This window comes from Colletotrichum navitas (genome assembly GCF_030913465.1).
Source record: "Colletotrichum navitas strain CBS 125086 chromosome Unknown LY79scaffold_1, whole genome shotgun sequence".
Lineage (NCBI taxonomy): Eukaryota > Fungi > Ascomycota > Sordariomycetes > Glomerellales > Glomerellaceae > Colletotrichum > Colletotrichum navitas.
The window spans coordinates 1770975-1783925 of record NW_026850547.1 but is presented as its reverse complement, the minus strand read 5'-3'; the positions used below and the strand labels follow the sequence as shown (position 1 = coordinate 1783925).

The window sequence follows — 12951 nt, the reverse complement described above, 5'->3', positions numbered from 1 at the left end:
TATTTCACACGACTTTACCCTGACTTTTTTCAGGGAGGGGTGAAGGGCAGCAGGGTTGGAGGCATTGGTTTGGCTTCGGTTTGGCTGGCTTGGAGTATAGGCCCTAGGGGCTTGTCGACCTGTCGATGGACGGTGTTGCTTGATTGACCGTCTCGAGCTGGACAGCAAGCCTTGGCATCTTGGCTTTGCGCGCGAGACTTGCTATAGCTTTGCTTCTTTGTTGGAATGGAGAAGATGTCGGATTACATTGTGGGAGGATCTCAGTGAGAGAGTGGGAGAGCGTCAAAGAGCGCGCCATATTTGCGCGCATATGGGAGGGTTGTTGCGAAGGTGGAGGGGGTGGAAAACAAAAGCCGCCTGTTCTCTCTGCCTTAACTCTTGCATGTCGCAGCAGCGAGCGACAGTTTTTTTCTTCTTCAAGTAGCAACGCATGGAAACCAGCCAGGTAGCTCACAAATGCGAACTGGGCAGACTGATTGTTGCCTGCGGGTTCCCCTCCAATAAGGTACAAGGTTCGAGATATGTCATGCTTATGTGTTTTCACGTATCCTCGTTCTTATTTATGTGTATGTATGTGTGTGTGTATGTACATGTGTGTGTATGTATATATATGTGTGTGTGTGTGTGTTCATGTTTCCACTTGTCAATTACAATAGCATTGCAATGTGAAGTTCATCGCCTTTTATAGCTTGTTTCTTTTTCCCAGGTCATGGCCATGTCAAGGCCCAATTATTAAGTCCTTCCTACACTGAGGGTATGAATGTATATATACGGAAATGAACACACTTTTCATTTGAACCGCCATGCCCGCCGCTCATCGCGAGCGTATCCCGTGCTTCCACCTTCTTTCGTTCATCATGGTTTCTCTCATTCATGCCTTGATACTGACCTTGCCGGCCTTCTCCTGGTCCAGGAACCACTGCACGCCTCTTTTGATGCCGTCGTCGAGGCTGACAATGGGTCGGTAGCCGAGCAGACGCTTGGCCTTGCTGATGTTGTAGTAGCGTGTCATGCAGCTGTAGATGTTGCGCTGGCGGTTGAACGTAGGAGGCTTGCCGACGATGCTGCAGAAGACCTCAGAACAGAAGCCCAGAACAGCGCCGATCTCGCGGGGGATGGTCCAGACGTGGCTCGTGCCCTTGTCGGATCCCGCGGCGCGCCAGATGGCGCGCGTGAAGTCCCAAAAGTAGATGGGGCTGTCGTTGGTGACGAGGAAGGCCTCGCCGTCGACCTTTTCGTGGTCGAGGGGGGCGGTGGAGGCAGCGGCGGTGGCGAGAAGCAGTCGCGCCGCCAGAAGGTGGGCATGGGCGACGTTGCCGACGTATGTGAAGTCGAAGAGGTTGTCGTTGTCGCCCAGCTGGAAGCCCGTTTTTCCCTCACGGTAGATCTTGACCATCTGATGGGTGACCATGGTGTCGCCCTCGCCGAAGATGCCCGCAGGGCGGATGGAGCATGTAACGAGGGGGTAAGGGTCTTGGCGGTTCGCATTGAGGACTAGTTCTTCTGCGGCGGCCTAGGAGAGGAGCACGTCAAGTCAGCCTGTTGCGCTCAGTTGCAAGAGAGCGCTATGCGGCAATGGAAAGGCACCAAAGGAGGGGGAAGTGGGTGCGTTTGGTGGGCGCATACCTTGGTCTCGGAGTAGTACTCAGTCTGCAGCTCACCGCGGATAACGGGCCACCGCTCGTCGGCGTTGATGAGGTCGCTCGTGTTGTCGCTGATGATGCTGGCGGAAGATGTGTAGACGAGGGCTTTGACGGAGCAGGCCTGGCACGCGACGACGACAGAGGCGGTGCCGTCGATATTGACCTTGCGAAAGAGGTCCTTGGCGACGGGGCCGTCGCCCTGGGCGGCAGGGGAGGCGGTGTGGATGACGACGTCGGGCTTAGTGTTCTCGAGGATGGACTTCATCCTGTCAGTGTCGGTGATGTCAGCCTCATGGTAGTTGGCTTTGGGGTGTCGATTGTGGCCGCAGCGAAGATCGATCACGTCAACGGACGTGACGGCCCAGCGATCGCCGGCGAGGAGCTGATTGACAACATGATGGCCCAGGAAGCCGTTGCCGCCGATGACGAGAACCTTGCCCAGGTTGGGAGTTGCGGGCTTCTTCTCGGACATGGCTGCTGTATGTATCTGAGGTCGTCGACCAAGAGAATTCGGGGGGGGCGGGGACGAAGGGGTATCACGGGTAAAGAAAGAAGAGAAGAAGTTGGGGAAAGGAGCAAGTCAATTGGTGGTTTGTGTCTGGTCCCTGAAGCAGTGAGATTCTGGGGTAAGGACACAGGCATTCGTAGAACAACAGATGGGCTGGCCAATCCTTCAAATTGTCCATTGACAGTTCGAGTACTAAGTACTGAGTACGGACCTCTAGGGCCAAAGGGTGTCATCTTTGGCGGTACAGCTACATTGGAGCTCTTCAGCGCGCTAATTTAGGCTGCGGGTTAGAAACTGACGCCCCAGTCTCGCTCTTCTGATGATTAGACATGTGCCCCGCTTCAAAGTGCACTGACTTGGAACCTTTAACTTTACATTCACCTTTTAACCTGGCATTCCTCAGCACCTGCATCCCAGGCCTTTATCTTTATCCTCTTCTTTCTCTTTTTGATGCTATTATCTTACTTGCAGACTCTGACGTTCTGTTCTCGTCATAATCGCGTTTGCTATCCATCATTAATGTGCATCCTGGCGCCTGCTCTTTGAGATGACCGCGCTTGTGAAAATTGCTGGGAGGTCGTCATGGAGACAACTGCCAACGTTGAGATTTTGGTGCATGTTACAGCACCGTGCAAGACTGTCGACGATGCGCGCTACCGGGCCCTGGCACAGGCATATCTCGACTTTGACCCAACAAGCCAGACCAAGATCATAAGCGGACCTTCACCCAGTATTGCAGAAGAAGTCATTCCAAGCTCACAGGTTGAGCTGCCGGACTTGCCTGCTTGGTCTAATGCACCACCGATCCTCAGTAGTGATGCAACCCGGCCAGCCACCTCCTCACCATCGCGGCCACCGTCGCCGCCTCCACAAACGTTGTTTGGATCGTTTGGCTCTTTTCGTTCGCAGGAGCTGTCATTCAGGAGTGTTTTGGACAACAGGAACTCACCAGGCCTGGCTCGGCCACTTATACCCAGAGACATAGTACCCTCGTCCCTACCAGAGCCAGAGCCGCAACAGACCCAGGGCAGTTGGCAGGCTCCTCCGAGTACCATTGGCGATTCCCAACCTCTAAATACCGTCAACCTCCCTGAGTTCTCATCTCCTAGCCGGTTATTCGAGCACCTGGCTTGCCAGTTTGACAGCCAAGCCGCCGGAGTATCGCCGCAAGATTCGGGAATCCAGCAAGCCCGAACGCCGGCACCAGCCCCAGAGGAAGAAGAGGATGAAGATGAAGACGAAGCCCAAGTTGCCCTCGTAGCATCAAGCTTTTGGCCTCCAGCCAACAACGAAGCGACCACGAGCCCTGCATCTTTGGCAGAGAAGGTGGTCGCAAGGACACCATTTGCTGCTTTCAAGCGGCCACTTTTACCCAGCTCGCCCCTCGAGCAGGTCATACAGGATACGCCATGCCAGCCTTCAAAAAAAAGGAGACTGCCTTCATCACCGAACCGAGCCGGTTCTGAGCCTCCTCTTTCGTCAAAGCGGCACAGAAGATGTGTGCCCATCTCTGAGTTGAGGTCGGTCATTACCAGAAGCTCATCAGACGTCGGAGCCGTTCCTACAGATTTATACCGCCCTATACGCCCTCCAAACGAGCGGCACCTGAATTACCTCGATCGCCTCGAAATCCGTCCAGTCGGACCTCCCGTCGGGACCACTGACTTGACGCCTGACGACCTCCTGACGCCCAAACTTCAGGAACTAGCCCGTCAGCTGAACATCTCAAAGCGCTACGCGCCCGTCATGCAGAAACGGGAACTTCGACCCTTCGAGCGAGGCCATTGGCAGCTTGACTGGACCAAGTGGCGGCCCACGCTACGCGAACGCGCGTGGCACTTTCTCACGGACTACATCCTCGAGGGGTTCGCCGGCTGGGGCGTCTGGTGCAAGCGCGCCGAGGACTGGACAGGGCTGCGGGTCTATTGCTGGGGCCACATCGCGGGTCACGTTTACCTGGCTCTGTATCTGGCGAGCGAGAGGGCGTTGAAGAAGGACGTGGCGCGTTGGGTGGACGGCGGAGGCGAGGTTATCGTCATCACCCACGGGCATGGTAATTCCGAGTCTGAGGAGAGCATGGACGACGGGCCGGACGACGGGCCGGACGACGTGACGCGAGATGGGACAGAAAAAGTAGCATGACAGGCGGATAGATCTCTTCCACGTTTTCCGAGTTAGCGAGGCGTTTGGGTCGCACAGCACATGAGCGTCGCGTCAAGTTTGGGATATTTTGTACACGACAGCGCAAACACTGCGATGCATAGCATCACTAAGGAGTCCTATATTGCTTCAGGACTTTGCATACAAGGGACAGGCTGGATAACCCACTTTGTGTGCCAAACGCTTTTGTCTTACAATTGGTATTCTAAATTCAACCTTGGAACAAGCGGTCGATCCTTTCCAGCGATGCTATACCCTCCGTACAAGGCCAAGACACAGAAAAACAACATCAGGCCCGTCACCTCTTTTTTCGTCTACATCTCCCCTTTTTACACAGTCGGTCGTTACTTGCTAGGTTCGATCATGTTCACAGCTTCTGTTTGCCCATAATAACTTGACGCCCTTCCGGGAGAGCAGACCCTACGAAACTGCCCGTTTACTCGGAGGTCTTGCCTGGCTGAACGACGTGTCCCAGCACATTGAGCGCATCGCGCTCGTACCGGTCTCTCTCCGCCTTGCTCAGGTCTCTGTACGCGCCCTTCTCAGACTCTGAGAGGTCCCTCCACTCTTCGGATATCCGGTTGTTGGCTACGGGTAGTGGCAGGCCGGCATAATCTCCGCTGGCCCAACGAGCCTTGGTGTAGAGCCCGTAGGATGTCGGCGCACGTGTAGGCAGGCGGTCGTCGCGGATGGGCGCGGGGATCAAGCGCCCACTGGCCTTGCGGAGACGTAGGCGCGCGCGGTTCGCCTCGACTATATCCCGCGGCGCGTGTGACTCTACCCACGCCTTGTAGGTGGCATTGTTGATGAGCTTGTTCTCGTCGGCCTTTTCCTGGAGACGCTGTGATTCGAGGGAAAGTATTAGTGTCAGCTCTCTGGCAACTTTCGTAGGGGAGATTCGAGGTGAGGGAGCTTGGGAGCTTACCTGGAGCTCGTACGAGGACAAGTTCTTGAACGACTCGCTCTTCTCCTTGGTCCGCATCATCAACTCGGTTGCCGACTTTACATCATTGTTCGCCTCTCCTGTGTAGACCAGCCACTTGGTGGTCGGCAGCTTCTTGGGATCCGGCAGCAGCGCGAGCTTCTTCCACTTCTTCACGTCGAGCTTCTGTTTCTCCTCGGGTGTGAGCTCCTTGACCGGCTTCTTTATCACGGGCTTCTTCTCCTTCTTTGGCTTCGTCGCCGCCTTCTCCTTGGTCTTGGTCTTGGCTGTGGCCTTCTTCGGCGCTGCGCCGTCTTTGGCCTCGGTGCTCTTCTTCGTCTTCGTGGTCGTCGAGGAAGCCTTGGCAGCGGGCATACGTGCCCACTGCGAGGTCGAGAAGCCGCGGCGCGCAGCGCGCACAACGGGCTGGGTCCGAGGGCCAGCCAATGGCGCCGCGCGGAGGAACAGGCGCCGGGTGGCTGCTTGGCCAATGGCTGTCAACATCTTGAGAGTGGTTGTGGTGGGAGTTATTCTATGTTGAGCTTTCCTGTCGAGGGCAGTTATAGTGGCGATGCAGTGCACGGCGGTTCGAAAGGCACAGGCCAGAACGGACCGAGTTGCGAGGCGGAGATACCGATCGTGGGAGTCGGAGGAGTAGGGATATTTTCGATACCTTGAGCCGTCCGTGGTGTTGACGAAATGACGGGGCATGGGACTCAGAGCTTGCGACCTGAACTGCGCTGACCTCCTTGTTTGTTTGATCTTTGACCCCTTGGAGCTATCAGGTACTGGGTACTTCAAAGAAATGGATGATTGACAATGGGTAAAGGTACCAAGTACTAATCATGTATCGCCCACTTCAAAAGCTACCAAGCTGACCCTTTTCGGTAAGCCCCCCCAAACTCGCAGCCCCAATTGTCAGGCACCATCCCGGTGCAGCAAGGACCAGCGGCAGGAGCAGCAGCTGGTACGGCCAGCGGAGCCGGAGAGGCATCCATAGGGACGCGAAGCTCGGCACAGCAACCCCCAAGCTTCATTCAACCTCACATATTGACCGATCATCGCCAACCCTCCAAGACCTTCCGCACGACCTTATTTTCCCACGATTGCATTTTCACAGTTTTCGCAACTACACACACAACACCAGCTATAATGGATCACAGACCGCAAGCTTGGGGCCGTGTATGTAGTCCCTCCCCTCCCCTACATCCTCTCGAGCCTCGCATCATGGACTAACAGACTGAACCCCTCCTCGCAGCCCAGAGACGACGTCTACGGTGCCTATGATGGCTCCTACATGAACCTCAACGGTCCCAACCAAGCGACACAGTCCCCCATCGTCACGGGTACATCAGTCATAGCCATGAAGTTCAGCGAGGGTGTCGTCATTGCGGCCGACAACCTGGGTTTGTCTCCTATCCTCCCACGTCGCCACCATCCACTTTCCCCTTTTGAACCAAAAGCAGAACGCAGGCTGATAACTCTCTCAAGCATCCTACGGCTCCCTCGCCCGCTTCACCGATGTCAAGCGTCTCCGTACCTTTGCCAACTCCACCGTAGTCGGCTTCGGCGGCGACGTCTCTGACATGCAGTACCTCGACCGCCACCTCTCGGGCCTCGATATTGAAGAGTCGTACGACCTATCCGCTGACGCCCCCGCCCGTCTCAATGCTGCGAATCTGCACAAGTACCTCTCCAAGCTCCTCTACAAGCGCCGCTCCGACTTCGACCCCCTCTGGAACCACCTCCTCGTCGCCGGCCTTGACGATAGCAACAAGCCCTTCCTCGCTGCTGCCGACCTCCTCGGCACTACCTTCACCTCCCCCTCGCTCGCTACCGGCTTCGGTTCGGCTCTTGCCCAACCCATCATGCGTCGCTACGTCCCCGATGAGGAGGCAGCCGCCAAACTGACCAAGGAGCAAGCCATCGAGGTCATCAAGGAGTGCATGAAGGTACTCTTCTATCGCGACGCCCGCAGCTCCGACAACTACTCAATCGCTGTCGTGACCAAGGACGGTGTTGACTTGAAGGAGAATGAGAAGCTCGAGAAGCAGAGCTGGAAGTTTGCGGAACGGATCCGTGGCTATGGTACGCAGGTTGTCTAGAGTGGAGTCATGAGGCAAGGTTGGGAAATAGAGAGACAAAGGAATGAAATGACAATGACTGGTTACTTGGGATAGCTGGCCCTTGACGATTGATCATGTGGGGACACTACTGCGTTCGCTGACGGCTTCGTCAGCCGAATCGGCGCGAGGCATGCCAATGTATCAATAAATGAAATAGACGCTATTTGTTTTCATTGCTTCTTCAGGTTGCCTTGCTGCGGCATTTAACCTCCCCCTAAAAACACGCTCCTTTATCTTGACAGGACCTTGAAATCTACCCATGCTGCACCTTTCCCTCATTTTCCCACAACACCCCGAGTAATACACAAAGAGGGCTTCACATCTGACATGGCCTGTACCTCTTAATCAGCCTGCTATGACACTAAAAGCACCAAGGGCCAGCTGAATCCCTTTTGGCAAACCAACTCCATTATGGCAAGAAGCAGCCGATAATAAACCAAACTTCAATCATCCCGTACGAGCAGCCTACTCGACGGTGACAGACTTGGCCAGGTTGCGAGGGAAGTCGACGTTGAGACCCTCCATGACAGCCAGCCAGTAGGCAATCAACTGTAGGGGAACGACGTTGAGGATACCCTGAAGAGCGTCAACGGTCTTGGGGATCTCGATCTTCTCGGCCTCGTTAGCCTTGAACTCCTCATCGCCGGGGTTGCAAATGACGATGGGCTTGCCGCCACGAGCAATAACTATTTAACATTGTTAGCATCTGGTTTAAATGGGTCATGGTATGCAGGTGATTTGGCTTACCTTGCTGGTAAGCGTTGAGCGACTTCTTGAAGAGGTCATCACGGGTAAGAATCATGATGATGGGCAGGTTCTCGTCAACAAGTGCAAGAACACCGTGCTTCAGCTCGCCAGACATGACAGCTTCGCAGTGAAGGTAGGAAATTTCCTTGATCTTCAGGGCACCCTCAAGGGCGGTAGAGAACTGAGCACCACGGCCGAGCAGAAGGAGGGACTTCTGGTTCTGGAAGGTCTTGGCGCAGAGCTCCTTGATGGCCCGGTCCTGGGTAAGGATGTCCTTGATCTGCTCGGGGATCTTAGCAAGACCCTCCATGATCTCCTGGCGACGTTTCTGCTTGGAGGCGCGGTCCTCACTGAGGGACAGGGCGAACATGACCATGGCGATGAACTGAGAAGTATAGGCCTTGGTAGAAGCGACACCGATTTCGGGGCCGGCGTTGACGTGGACACCACAGTGAGTGAGCATGGAGATGGAGGAACCGACGACGTTGACGATACCAACCGTCAGGGCACCACGCTCCAAGCAGTAGCGCAGAGCCATGAGGGAGTCGGCAGTCTCACCAGACTGGGAAACGAAGACGCACGTGTCGTCACGGAAGACGGGCGCCTGTCTGTCAAGGAAGTCGGAGGCCAACTCCACGGCGATGGGTATCTCGGCCAGCTCCTCAAACACGCCGCGAACGGCCATGCATGAGTGATAACTAGTGCCGCATGCAATAAAGATGATTCTGCGGCAGCGACGAATAGTAGAGATGTAGGACCGGAGACCACCAAGGGTGACGGTCATGTTGGCAGTGTCGAGACGACCTCTCATCGTGTTAACGACGGACTCGGGCTGCTCGAAAATCTCCTTCTGCATGAAGTGGTCGAACTTGCCCTTCATGATCTCCTGGAGCTCGAGCTCGAGGGTCTGGATGGTTCGGACGTTGGAGCTGCCATCAGCCTTCTTAAGGCGGTGGATGTTCAGCGAACCCTCGTGGATATGGGCAATGTCGTCGTCCTCGAGGTACATGACCTTCTTGGTGTGCTCGACAATGGCGGAGGGATCAGAGGAAAGGAAGAACTCGGTAGGCATGGGCATGCCATCGTCGGTCATGAAAGCGCGCGACTGCGAGCGGTGAAGCAGGGACTTGTCGGGGGCGCCAAGCAGAGCGTTAGGGTTCAAGAAGTTGTCCTGCTTCTTGAGGGCAACGTTCTGAGAGGCAGCCTCAGCGGGGAGAGCACCCTCCTCAGAATACTCGACGTCGACAAAGTCAACCTTCATGCGCTTCTGCGTCTTGACACCGATGACAAGGGGAGAACCCTTGCGGGCAGCGATGACCTCGTGAGGGTAGTGGACGGACTTAATCAGGAGTCCATAGGCACCCTCAAGCTCGTTGATGACAGCTTTGGCCAAGTCTGTGAAGCCAACCTCGGGATGCTGGTCATACAGGTACTTGGCGAGCTTGGCAATGCACTCGGTGTCGGTCTCGGTCTCGAACTTGAAGCCCTTGGTGCTCAAGAGAGTCTTGAGCTCCTTGTAGTTGGTAATGATACCATTGTGAACGACAGTGAACTCCCAGGTAGGGTCAGATCTGCAGAACGAGGCAAGTTTAGCTAATTGTAGAGTTGTGGGCGGGGAGTCGGTTCATGGGAAAAGAGTTTGCTTTTGTCCTTTCGGGGGTGCACGCGTACCTGTGGGGGTGGCAGTTCAAACGAGACGGGGGGCCATGAGTGGCCCAGCGAGTGTGGGCAATACCGGCATGTGAGTCGAAGTACTTGGTCTGGTCGACCTTGGACTCGGCGATGAGCTCTTTGAGCTTGGCGACCTTGCCAACCTCCTTGAAGGCGAAAACCTCGTTCTTCTTGTCGCCGTCGATGGCCAGACCGGCCGAGTCGTATCCGCGGTACTCGAGACGAGACAGGCCTGAGAGACAGCAGCTTGTCAGCTAAATGATTCTTAGGAGGGGGTGGAGCTTGAAGACTCCAATGGGAGTTGTTCGAGGGGAGGCGGTGTACTCACCATTCACCAGAGTGTCGAGGATGAACTTCCTGTCCTTCTCCACCAGGTAGTTGACGTAGCCGAAAATGCCACTATTGAGAGTTTCCCGTCAGCTTACTGCTTACTGTGATGGAAATTGTGTTCACGGCTGCCGTCTCCGGTCCGTTTTCAGCTGGTAAAACTAGGTGGAAGGGGGAGGACAGCCTACGGGCAAGTTTGCTGGAGAGCGGGGAGAGAATTGGGGCTAGACGTACCACATATTGAATCAACGCAATAGAAGACACCGACAAAAACGTAAAAGAGCAATTCGCAGAGAGAGATGGTCAAAGACTGGGGGCGTGGAGGAGGCGGTGAGGGGTATCAAGAAGAGCGAGAGAGATGGATAGTTCAATCGAGAGAGAGTGAGCAGGGCCAAGTAAGTTCAGGAGGCGGGAATTGAGCAGCTTTATGTGTTGCTAGTCGAATGGCCGGAGAACGAGAGGAGGGGAGCGTAATGTGTACGTGGAGAGAATACGCAGTAGCGCCCAGAGGCGTGGAGGTGGGTGGTGGATGGTGGGCGGGGTGTGGCAGGGGCGTGCTCGTATCGGTGGATGATGGCAGAGGGCGCGCGGCGTGGCACGGATTGAGGGCGAGGATGAAGAGGAGGAAGGATGAAGCCAAGATGAAGGGAGAACCAGGTACCTGATCCCAGACCGAATAGAAAAGAACCAAGAATCCTAGAAGCAATTGCACCAAGCACTGATGCATTTGGCAGATAGACGTAAAAAAAGACCGTGTTCCAGAGCCCAAGTGGCTTGAGTTTTTGGCCGGTGAAGAAGACGACGAGGTTCTGAATGCGTAGGCAAGTCTTATAACTGCTTAGGCAGGCTGAGGTATGGGTATGGACGGCAGATGCAAGCTCTTGTTTCTCATAATATTGAGGTCACCGGGTAAAGGGACGGCATTTTGTTGTCATCGTTATCGTTTGTTGGTTTGTATGCCTGGGCCACTCCTGGGCAAGGTACAGCGTCCGGATGGGCTTGGCTTGGTATACCTGTAGGTAGGTAGGTTTGTTTTGGGGCGTGCTGGGTGCCAAGTGGCTTCGCTCCCCAAAACTCCAAGTGTTGTCTGACATATCGCGAGCGGGAAGCAGGCGCTGGGGCAACGGATCAGGGGGTAGGGAGCGAGCGAGTGGCATGGGCCAGGAAAGAAAGGGAAACGCGAACCTGTGGAAAGCTGAGAATGCGGCGGGTGAGGGGCAGGTTTTGCGGAGGAACCCCCCTTCCTCTCCCCCTCCCCGCCTCACCGGCAACAACAAAACAGCTGCAGTTTCTGCTGGCACCACCCGCCTGCAGTAATAGCATCGCGATTCTCTTGGAACCTTGTGTTGACTGCACATCTAGTTGGCAGCCAAACCCGGCAAAATCCGTTCATCTCTAGGCTCATGGAAACAACCATCCGGACACTGACATATTGTGTGATCCGGGCTGATGACTGGTCAGGATCCTACCCGGAGGCTGTCTGTCTGTCTCTCACTTTGTTTCTTCTGACTGACGGCTGGCGCAGGAGAGGCAGGAGCATGAACCCGTCCACCACCACTGCCTTCCTGCCGCCTTCATCTCCATTCATAATCCCACGTCCCTCAAGGTGTCCTCCTAGGTAGCCTGGATGGGGTACTACACTACTTCGTGGGTACCTAGGTATGTAGGTAGGTAGGTGGTAGCTTGAGAGATCGTCCTCAATACGTACCACCAAAACATCTCACCTCTGGAGGAGACTTGCTTTTTCATCCGAACCAACTGTTACGGGTATAGCAGTACGGGCAATCAGAGCATCTAGTGTAAAAACCCGCGATATCTGCCATTCATCGGCTCATGTGCAGACACTCAAGCGACGAGATGATAGCCGGTGTAGCCAACAATCCACTTAACTTTGTCTGTTCTCGTCGCTTCCATTCCAGAACCGGCCGCTAGGAAAGCACGACAACAAAGTCGCTGCACTGCGCTTCCCAAGCCAAGCAGGCCAACAACAAGCGCTCTTCTCGATGGAAACTCGGCAACAAGCAGGCAGGAGCCAAACCAGCCCAGCTATACCGGTAGTCAGCTTCCAGCCTCCCGCACTACTGCCGCCGCCTCGCTGCTCAGCGTCCCACCTCATCTTCGTCTCCTCTGACCGCATCCCACTTGCTCCTTCGCCAATATCATGGTCAGCCTTCGGGATCCCTTGCCCTACCTTCTCTTTCTTCCTCAACTAGCTCACTTCTGTGGTCAGCCCTTAACTATTTTGCTATCGACACCCGAAAGCTCTCTCTCTCTCTCTCTCTCTCTCTCTCTCTCTCTCTCTCTCTCTCTCTCTCTCTCTCTCTCTCTCTCTCTCTCTCTCTCTCTCTCTCTCTCGCACTACCCTGCCAATTAACAACCTAAGCTGGCAAGGTGCCTTACTTTTCGCGCACACACCCCCAAGTGCACACTACCTAGGTAGGTACCTCACCACATGCGCCCCCACCCCACCTCGTCCAATCCCTTGCCTACTTCAACTCCAAGATCCGATCCAAGACCGCCTTATCCCAACAACAACCTGGCTTACTACCTACCTACACTACTTGGGTACATACAACCAGACAACGAAACCAAGAGGCAGAAACACGGCACGAGACAAAAGCAAAAGCCGCTGCTAGCTCAACGTCTTCGTCGCAAGCCACCCCGATTCAGTCATCAAACCCTTTCTTGGTGCTGCCTCAGAGACAACCCCTTTTTCTCGTGTGTTGATGCGGACGGCTATCTGCCTTCGTCATCCCCGGCCATGCCCCGCGTCACCGTAATCATAGCTTTCTCGACCCCATCCCCTTCGTATTGCCTGGTTCCCATCTCCAATCAAAGAGCCACGGA

The 12951-nt window shown here is 55.1% G+C and overlaps 5 protein-coding genes across 5 annotated transcripts; 2 read left to right on the top strand and 3 right to left on the bottom strand.

Annotated features, from left to right (window-relative positions):
• Positions 1 to 604: 604 nt before the first annotated feature.
• LY79DRAFT_645796 (3-beta hydroxysteroid dehydrogenase/isomerase) lies at positions 605 to 2259 on the bottom strand. The gene is made up of 2 exons (XM_060562447.1): positions 1627 to 2259; positions 605 to 1513 (listed from the first exon to the last, which is right to left on the bottom strand). Exons 1-2 carry the CDS (start codon positions 2113 to 2115, stop codon positions 872 to 874), a joined length of 1131 nt encoding a protein of 376 aa, XP_060420994.1. The 5' UTR covers positions 2116 to 2259; the 3' UTR covers positions 605 to 871.
• Positions 2260 to 2733: 474 nt separating this feature from the next.
• On the top strand, positions 2734 to 4293 carry LY79DRAFT_503663 (uncharacterized protein; the record flags this gene model as incomplete). The annotated part of the gene is made up of 1 exon (XM_060553423.1): positions 2734 to 4293. The coding sequence occupies one exon, from the start codon at positions 2734 to 2736 to the stop codon at positions 4291 to 4293; it is 1560 nt and encodes a 519-aa protein (XP_060420993.1).
• A 454-nt stretch (positions 4294 to 4747) lies between these two features.
• Positions 4748 to 5737, bottom strand: LY79DRAFT_574794 (uncharacterized protein; the record flags this gene model as incomplete). Its single annotated transcript, XM_060559634.1, has 2 exons — positions 4748 to 5152; positions 5237 to 5737. The coding sequence occupies 2 exons, from the start codon at positions 5735 to 5737 to the stop codon at positions 4748 to 4750; spliced, it is 906 nt and encodes a 301-aa protein (XP_060420992.1).
• Positions 5738 to 6193: 456 nt separating this feature from the next.
• LY79DRAFT_533793 (proteasome A-type and B-type) lies at positions 6194 to 7527 on the top strand. The gene is made up of 3 exons (XM_060556384.1): positions 6194 to 6415; positions 6492 to 6639; positions 6725 to 7527. Exons 1-3 carry the CDS (start codon positions 6386 to 6388, stop codon positions 7336 to 7338), a joined length of 792 nt encoding a protein of 263 aa, XP_060420991.1. The 5' UTR covers positions 6194 to 6385; the 3' UTR covers positions 7339 to 7527.
• A 3-nt stretch (positions 7528 to 7530) lies between these two features.
• Positions 7531 to 10343, bottom strand: LY79DRAFT_699009 (glutamine-fructose-6-phosphate transaminase; the record flags this gene model as incomplete). The annotated part of the gene is made up of 5 exons (XM_060564882.1): positions 7531 to 8045; positions 8107 to 9677; positions 9778 to 10009; positions 10106 to 10176; positions 10339 to 10343. The coding sequence occupies 5 exons, from the start codon at positions 10341 to 10343 to the stop codon at positions 7825 to 7827; spliced, it is 2100 nt and encodes a 699-aa protein (XP_060420990.1). The 3' UTR covers positions 7531 to 7824.
• Between the last annotated feature and the right edge of the window lie 2608 nt (positions 10344 to 12951).

Coding starts and splice junctions, on each gene's coding strand:
- LY79DRAFT_645796 (XM_060562447.1), bottom strand. CDS start 2,115: ATGTCCGAGAAGAAGCCCGCAACTCCCAACCTGGGCAAGGTTCTCGTC. Junction 1,514..1,626: donor AGTACTACTCCGAGACCAAG/GTATGCGCCCAC, acceptor CTCCTCTCCTAG/GCCGCCGCAGAAGAACTAGT.
- LY79DRAFT_533793 (XM_060556384.1), top strand. CDS start 6,386: ATGGATCACAGACCGCAAGCTTGGGGCCGT. Junction 6,416..6,491: donor GACCGCAAGCTTGGGGCCGT/GTATGTAGTCCC, acceptor CCCTCCTCGCAG/CCCAGAGACGACGTCTACGG. Junction 6,640..6,724: donor CATTGCGGCCGACAACCTGG/GTTTGTCTCCTA, acceptor AACTCTCTCAAG/CATCCTACGGCTCCCTCGCC.